General features: G+C 40.6%; 1 protein-coding gene across 3 annotated transcripts in view; it reads left to right on the top strand.

The window, feature by feature from the left end:
* LOC144505095 (glucocorticoid receptor-like) overlaps positions 1–18908 on the top strand; it is a 102276-nt gene that overhangs the window by 47601 nt on the left and 35767 nt on the right. For all 3 annotated transcript variants that reach the window (XM_078230907.1, XM_078230906.1, XM_078230908.1), the window contains exon 3: positions 18338–18504. In XM_078230907.1, the coding sequence (XP_078087033.1) occupies positions 18338–18504 (167 nt within the window). The remainder of the gene's footprint in view (positions 1–18337; positions 18505–18908) is intronic.

The raw sequence follows: 18908 nt of genomic DNA on the forward strand, positions 1-18908 counted from the left end.
AATATAAAAGAATGGCAGAGAGTTAAATGTGGTTCAGTTGTTGTTGCAGTGACTGAATATTAACATAAATGGCAACTGACCTTGAAGTGGAGGAAAGTTATCATGGTGACAGGGTGCAAACTGATATTAAGTGCTAACAAGAACTGCCTGTTTGAAAGTCTATTTTCAGCGTGCAATTTTGGTCCTAATTACTGATTGCCATAAATTGAACTTGCCTGGAGGTGCTAAAACATACACCTACAGGTTTAGTACTCGGTGCTGATTAGAAGTAGTTTTCATAAAACAACTCCTACAGCATTTGTTACAATGCCAAAGGAGGCCATGAGACTCATCATGTCTGCACCGTTTTTGCCAGATGAGCAATTTATTTAGTGCCATTCCCCTTCTCATAACCGGACACATTCTTCCTTTACAGATAACCGTCTAATTCCCTTTTAAATGCCTCAATTGAACCTGTACTCCCAGGCAATGCATTCCAGACCATAAACGCTCACTGCTTGAAAAAGCTTTTCATGTCACTTTTTTGTTTTATTTTTGTCAATTGCTTTGAATCTGTGCCTTTTTGTTCTCGATCCTTTAACAAGTGGGAACAGATTTTCCCTATCTTATCTCATGATCTTAAATACCTTGATCAAATCTCCTCTCGGCCTTCTCCCAAGAAAAATTGTCCGAACTTTTCCAACCTACTTGCGTAGCTGAAATTCCTCATATCTGGAGCAATTTGTATGAATCTTTTTTGCACTTTCTAATGATGGGGAGATGCTGGCGTTGTAACTGGGTTGGGCACAGTAAGAAGTCTCACGACACCAGGTTAAAGTCCAACAGGTTTATTTGGTATCACAAAAGCTTTCAGAGCACTGCTCCTTCATCAGGTGAGTGGAGAGTTGGGTTCACAAACAGGGCATATATAGACAAAGACTCAATTGCAAGATAATGGTTGGAATGTGAGTCTTTACTGGTGATCAAGTCTTTACAGGTACAGACAACGGGAGTGAAAAGAGGGATAATCACAGGTTAAAGAGGTGTGAATTATCTCAAGCCAGGACAGTTAGTAAGATTTTACAAGCCCAGGCCAAATGGTGGGGGTTACACGTAGTGTGACAGGAACCCAAGATCCTGGTTGAGGCCATCCTCATCTGTGCGGAACTTGGCTATCAGTTTCTGCTCGGGGATTCTGTATGTCATTTGTCTTGAGGCGTTGGAGAGACAGCAGATGAATTACTTGCCACAGGATTCCTAGCCTCTGATCTGCTCTTGTAGTCACAGTGTTTATATGGCTAGTCCAGTTCAGTTTTGATAATGGTAATCCTCTCCCAGGATGTTGATAGCGGGGGATTCAGTGAATAGGAATGCCATTGAATGTCAAGGGGCGGTGGTTAGATTCTTGTTGGAATTGATCATTGCCTGGCACTTGAGTGGTACTACTTTTCAGCCCAAGCCTGGATATTATACAGGTCTTGCTGCATTTAGACATGGACTGCTCCAGTATTTGACCAATCATGAATGGTGCTGATTATTGTGCAATCATCAACAGACTCCCCACTTCAATGACCTTCCTTCCATCATAAGGTCAGATGAGGTAGCTGAAGATTGTTGGGCCTAGGACACTATCCTGAGGAGCTTTGCAATGATGTCCTTGAACTAACATGATTGACCTCAACCTCCACAATCATCTATCTTTGTGTCAAATGTGACTACAACTAGGTCAACTCTAATGAGGGTTTCCCCCTGATTCCCATTGACTCCAGCTTTTCTAGGGCTCTTTAATGCCACACTCAGTCAAATGCTGCCTTGATGTCAAGAGCAGTCACTTTCACCTCATCTGGAATTCAGCTCTATTGTCCATGTTTGAACAAAGGTTGCAATGAGGTCAGGAGCCAAATAACTCGCTGGAACACAAACTGAGCGTCAGTGGGCAGGTTATTGCTGAGCAAGGGCCACTTAATAGCACTGTTGATGACCCCCTTTCATCACTTTACTAATGATTGAGAGTAGACTGATGTGATGGTAATTGGCCAGGTTGGATTTGTCCTACTTTTCATGCACAAGACACACCAAGGCAATTTTCTACACTGACGGGTAGATGCCAATGTTGTAGGTTTACTGAAACAGCTTGGATAGGGGAGCGGCAAGTTCTGTCTTCAACAGTTGCTGGAATACTGTCAGGGTCCATTGCATTTACAGTATCCAGTGTCTTCAGCTATTTCTTGATGTAATGTGCAATGAATCAAATTAGCTGAAGACTGGCATCTGTGATGCTGGGACATCTGGAGGAGGCCGAGTTGAATCATTCACTCAGGACTTGTGCCTGAAGGTTATTGTGAATGCTTCAGTCTTATCTTTTGCACTGATGTGCTGGCTTCCCTATCATTGAGGCTGAGGTTATTCATGGAGGCCCCGCCTTCTTAAACTTGCCCCTCACACTGGATACTGTAAATGCCATGGGCCCTGACAGTATTCTAGCAACCTGGTGATCCTCAGGTTAAATCACCACCAGTCAGCTCTCACTTTCAAAGGGGAGAGCAGCCTATGGTCATCTGAGACCATGACCACTTTCAGTTCTGGGATGTTTGTCATTTTGTGTTTGCAATGGAAAAAAATAGCAAACCCCAAAGTTTCTGAAAAACATGAATATCTTGCCTGTTTTGTTTTATTGGCTGTTTGCTTGATTTATCGTAACTGCTGTTTGGAATGTGTGTAAGCAAATTCACAAGATGACACTGGATCAATAGGTTGGGTTAGTAGAAGTGTGTTCCCAATCATAGAAAAGCTAATATCACTTTAGTTATTCCAACCTAGGAAATTGTACGACAAGAAAAAATGATCTGAAACCAGATTTTTTGCTGGCTTTGCAAATTATTTCCTGGCAGATTCTTGTGGTTTTTATTCAAGCATATTTATCCATCGCAATGTTAGAGATTCATCTTCACCTTGCATTACAAGAGAACCGTGGCCAAAATAGACTACAGCCATGAAACATTTGAAATTATTACGAGCTGCTCTTCTTGTGTGGGATTTCTTGTAAGGAAGACAGTAGAGTAGCCCTGACATTGACCTGGGCTTGTAGTAGTGAGTGTGTCTGTTTAGAAGTTCCCAAAAAAGGGAAGAACTGCATTTTCAAGGAAGTCAGGATAACTGGTTTGAGATACCATTCAGCAAGAAGATAAAGACCTTGGGAATAGCTGTCGAAAGGCCAGAGACTGCTGAGTGGAAAATGGCCTGCAGATATATGTGATTTAATATATGAAAGATAACCTTCACATTGAGATTTGTGAGAAATGTGAATAAAATACTAAATACCAAAAAGCGCTCTCAAAACAAGTTTCTTGTGCCTTCTAAAGTAACATTTCAAGGAATGAACCTCAGCTCATTTAGCTTGCTTATATATAATTGGTATGTGTTATCTGCATCTTTGCAACTATTACAGACTTAACTACTGATAAATAAATAATTATGTTCATTTGTTTTATTGTAATGGGAGTAGTTGAGTATAGGAGTTGGACAGGATGCACAAGTTCATTCCATTGGACAATATAGCTTGAAGTTTCACATTGATAGAGATGTCCAGTACACAACTTGTACACTTCAGACCTGATAGGATAAGATCTAAACTTAACAAAGTTCATTGGAGAGGTAGGGTATTCATAAGTCTCAGGATGACTTTGGGAGCGGTAAAATGCCTTTTGGAAGAGGTCACATGCCATTTGGATTGTTAAAGTAGACAATGTTTGTAAAATAGCATAACTTGCCAACCACTCCTGCACCTTACTGAGCCTTCTACTTATTCTCCTCAGACTCGCACCTGAGCCCTGAATACGCATCTTTCTTACGTTTCTGTTCAATTTGCTCACAAACTCATCAAACTGATTTTGTTTACAAGTTACACTTCATGTTCCAGTAATGCATTCCTAATGAATTGCTGGTCACCCTTCCTAACCCCCATGTTAGCTAACATTGTAAATGGTTCCCTCTCATGTACTGTGCATCTCATTTTCAAAACCAGAGTCAAAACCTGCCCCCACCCCAACCAGCTTATTCAATAGCTCCCCTTTATTAATTTTAGCCAATCAAGTGTCTCATCTACCTCCTCTTGCACAATGACATGGGCAGCATGTTCCTTTGTAAAGTTGGATGCAAAATAAATGCTGAAACTTATTGTTAAGATTTCCTAATAATATGCTTAGAAAATCATAGTATAATCAAACTAAGTCACAATGATTTTATGGAAGGGAAATCGTGACAAATTCTATTTGTTGAGGATGTTACTAGTAGGGTAGATAAACGGGAACCAGTATATGTAGTATACTTGGATTTCAAAAAAGAAAATTCAATAAGGTGCCAGACAAAAGCTTGACATGAAACATCCCTTGATCCTGGAGTAATAGTAAGCTATTAGCATGGATGGATGATTGGTTAATGCACAGGCAAACAGCATGACGTTTTCAAGTTGGCAGATTTGGAGTGCTGCAAGGATCATTGCTGCGATCTTAACTACTTACAATCTATATTTATGATTTGGAAATACATCTAAGGGTTTGCTACGGATGTAAGGCAAGGTGGAATGCAAACTAAGGAGACTACAAAGAAATATCGACTGGTTAAGTGGGCAGCTGACAAGGTGGCAGGTGAACTATAATGTAGGGAATTGTGAGGTTATTTGCTTTGGTCGTAACCCTAAATGGTGCCATGGAGAACAAAAGTAAGAAAGTTATACTAAACCTTTATAAAATATTCGATTGGAGTATTATCCAATTCTGGACACCAAGGCCATGGGAGGAGATTTACTAGAATGGCATCAGGAATGATGGACTTAGTTATGTGGAAAGACTAGAGAAGTGATCAGAGCAGAGCTGATTAGCGGACAATTTAATATTATGAATGGTTTTACAAGAGTAAATGAGGAACTGTTTTTAGGAGTAGAAAGATCAATAACCAGATACTTGGCAAAAGAATCAGAATTTTAAAAAAACAGAATGAGTTGTTGTGATCTGAGATGTGATACCTAAAAGGATGATTGATGAAAGAAGATTTGATGCTAACTTTCAAAAGGAAATTGGATTTATTTGAAAAGGAAAATCTTTTGATGTGGGACAAATTGAAGACTACTTTTAACGAATGAGCACAGAATTGAATGATCTCCAATTCTGTCTGATTCTATGAAAGTGTTCAAGACGGTAATGAATGTTAGTCCTGAGTAGTAAATTGCTTTTTTTTTGATGCTATGAAGATCATATGTGGCACATGAATGTAAAGCTTTCATCGCTACATAACAACCATAAAAGAGTATCTTCTGTTGTGCAAGTGTGGCTTCCATTTCATGTTCTGCTTTTCTGTAAGGCAGCTTTTCAAAATGAAGACGTTGAAGGAAATTGATTCTTTAAAATTGCTTTTTAGGTGAGGGTGTTTTTTTGTTAGATTAACTGTCAGATCCTGTGACTCAGCTTTAGTGTTAGTTTATTAATGGCATCGCAGATACCATAGGTGGGATTCTCTCGTCTCGTTCATTCCCACCTCGTTGCCAACAAGAATGGAGAATTTGACGTTCAACACTGTAGTGTCATCAGAGAATCCCAGCCGCAGGCAAGGTTGCAACTTTTTGGCGCATATATGCAAAGTAGAAGAGTATCCAGAGTGCAGTGGTAGGATTTTGTGCAATGAGTATGTCTCTACTTTTGCATGACTCACTGGTCTCAGTGTTTAAGTCTGCAAATAAGAAATATTGGGCAGTGATTTTTATGACCTCGCCATGCCTGGCGCAGACCATGCCAATCCCGGAAAATAGCATGCAGGCCTAAAAATCAGTTTCGAGCCTGGCGCCAAACAGTTTGCAATCATCCTGATCCCATACTACTAGTGCAAACCACAGGTCGAAAGCATGTTCAAAGCAGCACTTGTATGCATAGTCTGTTCGATGCCAGATTCCCCAGCTCCCGGGCAACATCAGTGGAGGGAAACAAGGTAAATGTTTTGGGTTGAAATGATCCTTCTACAAACATCATTTGCTTTTCACAAAACCAAGTCAGCTCTGCCAGACTCCCCCTGGACTTTTTCTTCCTCATTGGAATACATTTATTTTCAGTATTCTGAAATATCCCTTTAAATGTCTGCCACAATAGAGATCAAATCTCTATTGACATATCCCTTAACTTCATTTGTTAGTTCACTTTAGCTGGTTCTGTTTTTGTGGCCTCATAATTGCCCCTATTTATGTTTAAAATACTAGTCTTGGAACTTGGATCATCCTCTCTCTTGTGTTATTACCATCATTACTTAACAGAACCACCCCTCAACCTTTTCGTAACTTCCTGTCTTTCCTAAATGTCAGATACCCGTCAATATTCAGGGCTCATTCTACTTCACCCTGCAGCCATGTCTCTATAATGGCTATCAGATCATGCTTATTTATTTCTACATATGCTCTTGGTTCATCTGCTTTGTTATGAATGCTCTGTGCATTCAGATACAAAGCCTTTAGTTTTGTGTCTTTACGTTTGTAAATTCTAGCCTTAATCTGCTGATGTACTCTTAGCTTTGTATCCTCTATCCTTTCCTGTCAGGGTCTGTTTATCATTTCCCAAATTATTACCTTTCTCTCATGCCTTATCTCTACACTTTGATTTACCACATCTTCCCATATTGGATCCTTTGCCCCCATTGTTTAGTTTAATACCCTCTCTCCACTCTGAGTTATGTGGCTTGCAAGAACACCAGTGACAACAGGTTTCAGGTATAGACTATCCCAAAGATAGACACCCAACTTTCCCCAGTAATGGTGGCAATGTTTGTGAACTGGAACTCACTTCTCCAGATTCTGTTTTTGAGCCACGCACTCATTCCTCTAATTTTATTTGCCCTATTCCAATTGGCATGTGGCTTGGGCAATAATCCAGTGATTAATACTTTCAAGGCTCTGCTTCCTAATTTGGTGCTATCTCCTCATATTGATTATGCAGAACTTTTTTCCTAGTTCTACCAATGGACCACGACGACTGGATCCTCCCTCTCCTGCTGCAAGTTCCTCTCCAGCTCTGAGCAGATGTCCTGAAACCTGGCACCAGGCAGAAAATACAACCTTCTCGATTCTTGCTCTTTGCTGCAGAGAACAGTGTCTGTCCCCCTCACTATACTGTGCCCTATTACCACCAGATTCCTTTTTGTTCTCTTGACTTGAATGGCTCCCTGTACCATGGTGCCATGATCGGCCAGCTCATCCACCTTGCAGCCCCCACGCTCATCCAAACAAACCAAAGAACCTCAGAACTGTTGGACAAAAGCAAAGGCTAGGGCTCGTGTGCTCCTGCCCTCTGGGTTCCCTTGCCTCACTAACAGTCACACTGTCCTGTCCCTGACCAAGTCAGAAGACTCTGTCCTCAGAGGTGTGACTGTTTCCTGTTACAAGTATCCAGGTAACTTTCCCCTTCCCTGATGTGTTGCAGTGTCTGTAGCTCAGGAGATTCCTCCCAGAGCGTTGTCTTCTTGCAATGAAATGTCAGTATGAATTTTGTACTTGTGTCTCTGGAATAGGACTTAAACGCACAACCACCAACTCAGGGAAGAAAAAGTGTTACTACTCAGGTCAGGTTTAGACTGCAGTACATCAATACAGAATGCTATCTGTCCATTAAAGTTCAAAATAATACTGTACAGATGATAAAGCAGAACATCCTTAAAACTCATGAGTTAAACAGATCCAGAAATTCTGGCTGATTCTGTTGCATTTGACTGCAGTATCTTAATTCTTTGTTCCATCATTAACAGCTTGTTCAATCCAGTTGCCTTTTTTCTGTCTGAACTTCATCTATCTATCTGAATTTTCAGCTATGATCTCTAACATTGGCAGTTGTACAAGTCTCTTTGCAACTTTAGGCAATTTCATCAATTTCTTTATTAAGTGCTAAGTGATCAACAATGATGTCTCTGGTTGAACGTTGTGGTTTGGCATTTTGCAGATAACTTGTATTGATCTCAATGAAAAGTGAGTCATATATAAGTGGGATTCACTTAGTGCTAGGGATGTGGATGGGGCAGAGTTTGTAAGGAGCATCCAGGAGGGCTTCCTGAAACAGTATGTAGATAGTCCAACTAGGGAAGGGGCCTTACTGGACCTGGTATTGGGGAATGAGCCAGGCCAGGTGGTCAATTTTTCAGTAGGGGAGCAGTTCGGGAATAGTGACCACAATTCAGTAAGCTTTAAGGTACTGATGGATAAAGATAAGTGTCGTCCTCAAGTTAAGGTGCTAAATTGGGGAAAGGCTAATTACAACAATATTAGACAGGAACTGAAGAATGTAGATTGGGGGCAGATGTTTGAGGGCAAATCAACATCTGGCATGTGGGAGGCTTTCAAGTGTAAGTTGATAGGGATTCAGAACCAGCACATTCCTGTAAGGATTAAGGATAAGTATGGCAAGTTTTGGGAACCTTGGATAACGAGAGATATTGTGAGCCTAGTCAAAGAGAAAAAGGAAGCATTTGTCAAAGCTAGGAGGCTGGGAACACATGAAGCAAGTGTGGAATACAAGGAAAGTAGAAAGAAACTTAAGCAAGGAGTAAGAAGGGCTAAAAGGGGTCATGAAAAAGCATTGGCCAGCAGGATTAAGGAAAATCCCAAGGCTTTTTACACATATGTAAAGAACAAGAGGGTAGCCAGAGAAAGGGTTGGCCCACTCAAGGACAAGGGAGGGAATCTATGTGTGGAGCCAGAGGAAGTGGGCGAGGTATTAAATGAGTACTTTGTGTCAGTATTCACCAAAGAGAAGGATTTGGTGGATGATGAGCCTGGGAAAGGATATGTAGATAGTTTGAGTCAGGAGGCATTGGGGTTCTTGAGAAACATTAAGGTGGACAGGGCCTGATGGGATATACCCCAGAATACTGAAAGAGGCAAGGGAGGAAATTGCTGGGGCCTTGAGAGAAATCTTTGTATCCTCACTGGCTACAGGGGAGGTACACACAGTAAGAAGTCTCACAACACCAGGTTAAAGTCGCAACAGGTTTATTTGGTAGCAAGAGCCACTAGCTTTCGGAGTGCTGCTTCTTCATCAGATGAGTGATACATACAGGGGAGGTCCCAGAGGATTGGAGAATAGCCAATGTTGTTCCTTTTGTTTAAGAAGGGTAGCAAGAATAATCCAGGTAATTACAGGCCGGTGAGCCTTACATCAGTGGTAGGGAAATTATTGTAGAGGATTCTTCAAGACAGGATTTATTCCTACTTGGAAATAAGTGGACGTATTAGTGAGAGGCAACATGGTTTTGTGAAGGGGAGGTAGTGTCTCACGAACTTGATCGAGTTTTTCGAGGAAGTGACGAAGATGATTGATGAGGGTGGGGCTGTGGATGTTGTCTACATGGACTTCAGTAAGGCCTTTGACAAGGTCCCTCATGGCAGACTGGTGCAGAAGGTGAAGTCGCTTGGGATCAGAGGTGAGCTGGCAAGGTGGATACAAAACTGGCTCGGTCAAAGAACGGATGAATGAACACCGCTCGACAATCACCAGGCGAGACTGTTCTCTTCCTGTGGGGGAGCACTTCAGCGGTCACAGGCATTCAGCCTCTGATCTTCGGGTAAGCGTTCTCCAAGGCGGCCTTCACGACACACGACAGCGCAGAGTCGCTGAGCAGAAACTGATAGCCAAGTTCCGCACACATGAGGATGGCCTAAACCGGGATGTTGGGTTTATGTCACACTATCAGTAACCCCCACAGCTTGCCTTCTGGACTTGCAGAATCTCACTGGCTGTCCTGTCTGGAGACAATACACATCTCTTTAACCTGTGCTTAATGCTCCCTCCGCTCACATTGTCTGTATCTTTAAGACCTGGTTGGCTGTAGAGATTCGCATTCTAATCAGTATTCTGTAACTTGATTTTGTGTCTCTGTGCCCTGTTTGAGAGCAGATTTCCACTCCATCTGACGAAGGAGCAACACTCCGAAAGCTAATGGTATTTGCTACCAAATAAACCTGTTGGACTTTAACCTGGTGTTGTTAAAACTCTTTTTCGGTCAAAGAAGACAGAGGGTAACAAGTGGAAGGGTGCGTTTCTGAATGGAGGGCTGTAACAAGTGGTGTTCCTCAGGGATCAGTGCTGGGACCTTTGCTGTTTGTAATCTATATAAATGATTTGGAGGAAAATGTAACTGACTTGATTAGTAAGTTTGCGGACGACACAAAGGTTGGTGGATTTGCAGATAGCGATGAGGATCATCAGAGGATACAGCAGGATATAGATCAGTTGGAGACTTGGGCAGAGAGATGGCAGATGGAGTTTAATCTGGACAAGTGTGAGGTAATGCATTTTGGAAGGTCTAATACAGATAGGAAATATACAGTAAATGGCAGAACCCTTAAGAGTATTGACAGGCAGCGGGATCTGGGTGTACAGGTACACAGGTCACTGAAAGTGGCAATGCAGATGGAGAAGGTAGTCAAGAAGGCATACGGCATGCTTGCCTTCATTGGCCGGGGTATTGAGTTTAAAAATTGGCAAGTCATGTTGCAGCTTTATAGAACCTTAGTTAGGCCGCACTTGGAATATAGTGTTCAATTCTGGTTGCCACACTACCAGAAGGATGTGGAGGCTTTGGAGAGGGCACAGAAAAGATTTACCAGCATGTTGCCTGGTATGGAGGGCATTAGCTATAAGAAGAGGTTGGAAAAACTTGGTTTGTTCTCACTAGAGTGACGGAGGTTGAGGGGAGACCTGATAGAAGTCTACAAGATTATGAGAGGCATGGACAGAGTGGATAGTCAGAAGCTTTTTCCCAGGGTGGAAGAGTCAATTACTAGGGGGCATAGGTTTAAGGTGCGAGGGACAAGGTTTAAAGTAGATGTACGAGGCAGATCTTTTACACAGTGTAGTGGGTGCCTGGAACTCGTTGCTGGGGGAGGTAGTGACTTTTAAGGGGCGTCTTGACAGGTACATGAATAGGATGGGAATAGAGGGATATGGGCCCCGGATGGGTAGGGGGTTTTAGTTCAGTCAGGCAGCATGGTCGGTGCAGGCTTGAAGGGCCGAAGGGCCTGTTCCTGTGCTGTAATTTTCTTTGTTCTTTATTTGAGCGAGAAGTCATCACTCGTACAACTGCTAATGTTAGAGGTCATAACAGTAGTTGAACATATAGATAAATGAAGTTCAGGTAGAAAAAAGGCAGTTGGGTTGAACAAGCAGTTAATGATGCAACAAGGAATTAAGATATTGCAGTCAAATTTTCAGCTTTTTAAAATTCATTCAAGGGATGTTGGTATTTACTATCCATCCCAAATTACCCTTGAATTGAGTGGCTTGCTAGACCATTTCAGGGGGCAGTTAAGAGTCAGCCACATTGCTGTGGAAGTGGAGTCACATGTAGGCTAGACCAGGGAGGTTGGCAGATGGGTTTTTACAACAATGAGCAATGGCTTCATGGTCATTATACTTTTAATTCCAATTTCCATTGAATTCAAATTTCTGCATCTGCCGCGTGGGATTTGAATCCAGGTCTTCAGAACATTACCCTCAGTCTCTGGATTAATAGTTTACTGACAATACCACTATGCTATTGTCTCCCCTATTGAGGCAGTTTGAGTCGGATACTTAAATTTCTGCCTTAGTGAATACTTACCTAGTTTGCAGACATAGATTTTAAAAGTTGGTTTGTTGCTTTTACAGTTGTCTGTGAAGCATTTATTATTATTGCTTTGGTTAAAATTAATTTGAAAACCATATCTTAAAAGTTCTTACCAAATCTGCCCTGTGACGCAATTAACATTCTATTAAAGAAACCTAACTGTATCAAGATAGATTTTAATGTACAAAGTTCAATGAAATTAATTACTCAATTCAGACAGGTATGTCTTGCATCCACAAGTAAACTGTTAAATATGGAAATCAGGACATTGCTGCCTCAGTTGTGCAAATATTCCAAAAGCTCCACTAATATGATATCTCGCTGAGAGACTATGCACTGAAATACATCAGAGGGTGTGAGGTTGCAGAACTTCTATGATATATATCCAGTAAACTCACTAGAAAAGGCTAGGGCCTGTTCGTTGCAATGCAAGTACATTTTTAATTGTGTGTTAAGTCATAATTATTACAAAGCAACACCTGGCACTGAAAATGATCATTTGCAAGTGTGGAGTCTGTTCCTTCAAATTTTAATGATAGATTTGGGCGGCATGGTGACATAGTGGTTAGTACTGCTGCATCACAGTGCCAGGGATCCGGGTTCAATTCCAACCTTAGGTCACTATCTGTGTGGAGTTTGCACATTCTTTTTGTTTCCGCATGGGTTTCCTCCCACAGTCCAAAGATGTGCAGGTTAGGTTGACTGGCCATGCCAAATGCCCCTTAGTGTCAGGGGAACTAGCAGGGTAGATGTATGGGGTTACATGGATAGGGCCTGGGTGGGATTGTTGTTGGTGCAGACCTGATGGGCCAAATGGTCCCCTTCTGCACTGTAGGGATTCTATGAAGATTTTTTAAAACTAAAAATTAAACATTTGTAACTTTTTCTTTCTGTCTCTCATCTCTCTTAATCCTTTCTTCCTCCCTCTATTTTGATTTCTGTATCTGATTTGGCATTAAATAAACTAAAAGGTTTCTTCCTCATTCAGGAACCATTCTTTAGTTGGATTGGTTAAGGAAATATGGTTAAAGAGATTCATAGCTAATTGCCCTGTTCATATAGATCCTCTCTAGAGGTTGTTGCATCAAAATAGCGCTCTAATTACAGTAAGTTCTACTATAAAATAGCATGGAAAGTCTCTGGGTGTAATGCATGTCTGGAACCATTTGTTCATCACTGAGAGAAAAATCAAGCCCATACTGTTTCCCATCATCTGAATTCGGGTATTCTTCTTGTTGCATTACAAGTTTTCTTTCTAATCAGGAAGATTAATTTTTGCCAAAATTTAATGAGCTGTTTATGATGGCAGGAATCATGGAGTGAGCTTGCAGGGTTATCAAGAGAACCCAGTTTTTGTTTTAAAATCTCTGTAGCTTTATTCATTCCACAGCTGGCACAAACATTTCAATAAACCAAGTGTAAATATACAGTTTGCAGTGAGAATCCTTGAGTGGAGAGAGTCTCATGTCAACTGTTCAAAATACTACTATGATTCTTCTGTGTTGAAGAATTTGATGTTTAATGAGCTGTGAACGGTAAAGTTATAAAGATGTGAAGAGATGTTTATAAGTTTCATGGTTATTCTGTAGCATAACATGTTTGATTTTTGACAAGCTCTAACTAATGATCTATAACCATTGCTTAATATAATTAATAAGAATGAAATATGGAATACTTGTAGACACTATCAATTAGGTGGTAGTATCTATTACATTTTGTACATAGAGCCTAGTAGTAGCTTTGTATAATGCCCAAATGGAATGTGTAATAAAATCATATTTAGATTCTAGTAAGCAGGTTATCTTCCTTTATATATAATTTTCAAATAACCCAATTCAGAAACAAAAAACATAGATTTGTTTTTATATAGCTCAATGGACACTTGTTTTTTTAAGAAAAACTTCTCAAAAACTTGAGGTGAAATTCTTTGAGATGCACATGAGAGAAATAGATTTCTGTTCATTTAAAAGTTTATCATTATCCAGCTCTTCATAATATGCTGCACAGCATCCAGTTCTGTAGTGGCCGGGTATCGGGTTCTCTATCTGGTCTGGTCTGGTGTTTATACTACTGGAACCTCCTCCCTGCCTGCTTCTACTATCATCTTGCATTCCTTGTGTTCTTTTCTCCTTCATGTACCTACTTAGCTTTCCTCTAATTTCTCTATGCAATTCGACTCTGCTGCTCTGTGGTAGCAAGTATCGCATTCAAAATACTGAGAGAAGAGTTTTCTCCTGAATTTTTTACTGGACTTTTTTAGTGACTATCTTATATTTATGACCTCTACTTCTGGATTCCCTAAGTGAACACATTTCCTCCATCTACCCTATCAAACCCCTTCATAATTTTAAAGACTAGTGTTCAGTCACCTTTTAGCCACCTTTAAAGAGAGAAAAGAGCCTCCACCTGTTTAGTCTTTTGTGATGCTTAGAACCTCCTCAGTCCTGATATCATCCTTGTAAATCTTTTCTTCTTCTGCCTTTGCAACTTGGAAACCAGATCTGTGCACAGAAGCACAAGTATGGTCTAACCAAGGTTAATTTATGTAGCTGGTTTCTTATTGGTCTTGTCTACTCTCTGTTGCCAGTTCTTTGACAATCTTGTAGAATTTTCCTGTTTTTTAGTTCGGATAAAAATCAAGAATCTTCTCATAATAGGCATGCAAAACTAAAGCTTCTTGGTTGACAAAGGAAATAGAAGTTAAAATTCAGCAGAAATCAAAGGTTAATAACTAAATATGTACAGAATACAACTGAAAGCAAGGCAGAATACAATTGAAAACAAGGCAGAATGCAGAGCTCAGATAAATTAAAAAAGTAAATAAGAAAGACGAAAGATAACTTGAAAAACATTGGATAATGTGAAATAGAACCTTAAAATTTATTTATGAACAGAAAAAGTGGAAGGATCGTTAAAGGAATGGTGGCGCTTATTAGGAACAAAAATAGCAATTCTTAAGTGGGCAGAGGACATGATGAGGTACTAAGTGAGCACTTTGCATCTGTCTTCACAAAAAAAAGGATGACGTTTTTAAAGGAGAAAGAGGTTGAGCTATTGGAGAGGATGAAAGTAATAAGCAAGCAGATGCTAAATAGATTGACATTACTCAAAGTTAACAAGCTTTTGTTTCAGATGGAATGCATCCTAGGTTTCTGAGGGAAGCTAGATTTGTAAAGGGCAAATCACTAACCCGGTTAAGTTATTTGAAGTAACAGAGAGGGTTGATACAGGTAGTGTTATAGATGTTAATGTATGGACTTTCAAAAAGCATGTGATAGAGTATATGTTCATAAAATAGAAGTAAAGAGACACTGGTAACTTGGGTATTTAATTGGTTATTGGATAATAGGCAGAGAGTAATGATGACCTGATGTTTCTCTGACTTGCGCGGTGGGGTCCCTCAGAGGTTGGTATTAAGATGTCTGTTTTTCTTGCCGTGCATAAATAACCTGAACTTCAGTATAGGGAGTGGAATTTTGAAGTTTGCAAATGATACAAAGCTCATCAAGGTAGTCAGTAGTGAGCAGGATGGTAGAAGATTTCAAGAGGACATAATTAGTGAAATGGAAGAACATAGAACAGTACAGCACAGAACAGGCCCTTCGGCCCACAATGTTGTGCCGAGCTTTATCTGAAACCAAGATCAAGCTATCCCACTCCCTATCATCCTGGTGTGCTCCATGTGCCTATCCAATAACCGCTTAAATGTTCCTAAAGTGTCTGACTCCACTATCACTGCAGGCAGTCCACTCCACACCCCAACCACTCTCTGCGTCAGAGAACCTACCTCTGATATCCTTTCTATATCTCCCAACACGAACCCTATAGTTATGCCCCCTTGTAATAGCTCCATCCACCCGAGGAAATAGTCTTTGAACGTTCACTCTATCTATCCCCTTCATCATTTTATAAACCTCTATTAAGTCTCCCCTCAGCCTCCTCCGCTCCAGAGAGAACAGCCCTAGCTCCCTCAACCTTTCCTCATAAGACCTACTCTCCAAACCAGGCAGCATCCTGGTAAATCTCCTCTGCACTCTTTCCAGCGCTTCCACATCCTTCTTATAGTGAGGTGACCAGAACTGCACACAATATTCCAAATGTGGTCTCACCAAGGTCCTGTATAGTTGCAGCATAACCCCACGGCTCTTAAACTCCAACCCCCTGTTAATAAAAGCTGACACACTATAGGCCTTCTTCACAGCTCTATCCACTTGAGTGGCAACCTTTAGAGATCTGTGGATATGGACCCCAAGATCTCTCTGTTCCTCCACAGTCTTCAGAACCCTACCTTTGATCCTTTAATCCACATTTAAATTAGTCCTACCCTAAATTAGTCCTAAATTAGTGAACACATCAGATATAATTTAATGGGGATGTGTGAGGTGATGCACTTTGGGAGAAATAACATGGTGAGGAAATATAATCTAAATAGTACAATTTTCAGAGAGACTTGCAGGTGCATATTCATGGTGACAGGGAAAGTTAAGGTAACTCAAAGCTTATGGGGTTTATAATAATTCATTTGTGGAATGTGAGGGTCGCTGGCTGGGCCACATTTATTGCCCAACTCTAATTGCCCTTGAGAAGATGGTTGTGGTGAGCTGCCTTCTTGAACCATTGCAGTCTGTGTGATGTAGGTGCACCCACGGTGTTAGGGAGAGTTCCAGAATTGTGACTCAGCAACCGTGAAGGCACGGTGATGTACTTCCAAGTCTGGATGATGTGTGGCTTGGAGAGGAAATTCCAGGTGGTGATGTTTCTATGTGTCTGCTGCCCTTGTCCCTCTAGATGGTAGTAGTTGTGGTTTTTTTAAGGTGTTGTCCAAGAGTCTTGGTGCGTTTCTGCAATGCATCTTACAATTGTGTACCATCTTCATGTTGATGGTACAGGGAGTGAATGTTTGTGGATGGGGTGCCAATAAAGTGGGCTGATTTGTCCTAGGTTTCTTGAGTGATGTTGGAACTGCACTCACGCAAGCAAATGGAGAGTATTCCATCACACTCCTGACCTGTGGGTGGGCTTTGGGAAGTCAGGAGGTAAGTTACTTACCATAGCCTAGCCTCTGACCTGCTGTTGTAGCCACAGTATTTATATGGCTAGTCCAGTTCAATTTTTAGTTAATGGTAACCCCCAGGATGTTGTTAGTGGGAAATTCGGCAATGGTAATACCTTTGAATCTCAGGAGGCAATGGTTAGATTCTCTCTTGTTGGAAATGGTCATTGCCTGGCACTTATGTAGCGTGACTGTTACTTGCCACTTGACAGCACAAGCCTAATTACTGTCTCAGTTTTGCTGCATTTGGACATGGGCTGCTTCAGTATCTAAGGAATCATGAATGTTGCTGAACATTGCAATCAAGATCCACATTTCTGACCTTGTGATGGAGGAATATTATTGATGAAGCAGCTGAAGATGGTTGGGCCTAGGACACTATCCCGAGGAACACTTTATAAATAGGGGCATTGAAGATAAAAGCAAGGAAGCCATGTTACACCTTTATAAATCACTCATTAGACCTCAGCTGGATTATTGTCTGCAATTTCAGAAGGATGGCAAGGCCTTGGAAAAACTGCAGAGGATGTAAGTGATTAGTGAGTTAAAAGATTTTTTCTCTCTAGCGGGAGCGTGGCGTGAACGGCAGGTACGATTGTGCCTTTAGAATTTTTCCAGGGTAGATGCAGAATACACAGTGGATGTGGGTGATGAGAGAAACAAGGACGTTTTCAGAAATGGCCTGGTCTCTGAGTAACAGAGTTTATGGAATTAACAACAGATTTTTACTTCTGCGCTGAAGTTGGGCAGAGGTAATGTTTTGCCCTTGTTTGGTAATCTGTTTCTCTGTATGCATCTCAGTACTGAATGCCCTCTTGCATGTGTCCATCCTACTTCAATATGAAGACTAACTGGTATAATCTACATGAAGTAGCAATATATTTTCTGTAAATGTTGATGTATATTCTATGATCTCATCCCATTTTTCTTGCCTTTTATGATATTTGGATAATTGTCTGAGAATTTTTAACAATTTGGCTGTAATAAATTTATAGCTGTTACAGAATAATCCGGTTCTGCTTTTCATTTAAAGTCAGCTTTCAAGAATCAGTCGGGAAATAAATTTGAACTTGATGAAAGGCACAGTGCAGACAGAATGGAATGTCAGAGAAATGAAATGTATTTTGACTTTTAAATCAGTTGATAATTTGGTAATAGGGAATTAACAACAGTGCTTAAACGCCAGAACAGGAATTTCACAGTAATTTCATTGCAGTGTTAATGTAAGCCTTACTTGTGACTAATAAATAAACAACTTTTAATTGGTGCTGGGGTCACTAGATAAAGCAAGTATTCATTTAACACATTGAAAGCAGAAAATGATGCAACAGCCTGGTCTCCCTTAAACAGTACTTGTCACAGCTACTGGAAACTTTGAAAAAGAGATTCTCAAAATGAAAAGTCCAAAGTTTCATTAGTTTTGTAAGATGAATTGAAATGCTGCCAGCAAATTCCCAGTAATAGTTTGGTGAAACTTGCACAAGGCTTTTGTGTTTAAATATTAAAGTTTGGAGTGATCCTTTCAGGGAACTAAATTGAATCAGTGCCAGATAAGATGTCATTGGCATGTGATACAAATTTGACAGGAAACAGTTTAAATTGAAACATTTATTTGAATATTTCTGTTTGCCAAATCTGACTTTTGATTTGAACTGAACACTCTTTCTCTTCCAGTACTGGTCTGAAATCTGAAGGAAGCTCAGCAACAGCGTCCACCTCTACTGCCTCCTCGGGGCCACCTGCCAAAGTCTGTCTGGTTTGCTCAGATGAAGCATCTGGATGTCATTACGGTGTTCTAACATGTGGCAGTTGCAAAGTTTTCTTTAAGAGAGCTGTGGAAGGTAAGAAGTGGATCATTTTCTTGTATGTCCATACACTTCAAATGTTTGCTCTTATCTGTCTTGTTTTACTATCACTTGTTCAAAAAAGGACTGAAGAGAACGAAATAGCTAGTTGTTCTAAATCCATGCTGACCAACTCTGTATATGTAAAAGCACTGCAGAGAAGATAATCATTGAAACCGGGGCAAAAATTTTCAGTACTTTTTATTGAGTAAAATGTCAGACACAGCACATTGTTTATATTTTAGCTTCAATAAAACATGGCTGCCAGCAATGATACTCTCTTTTAATACCGCAAATGTAATCCTTTGTCATTCAGCAAGTCTCTGGCCAAAAGGACTAGGTTGTCACCAGCAGCAGTCACAACTTGCATTAATGATATATAAATGCGTAGAATGTCTCAT

The sequence above is a fragment of the Mustelus asterias genome, chromosome 16 (assembly GCF_964213995.1).
Source record: "Mustelus asterias chromosome 16, sMusAst1.hap1.1, whole genome shotgun sequence".
Lineage (NCBI taxonomy): Eukaryota > Metazoa > Chordata > Chondrichthyes > Carcharhiniformes > Triakidae > Mustelus > Mustelus asterias.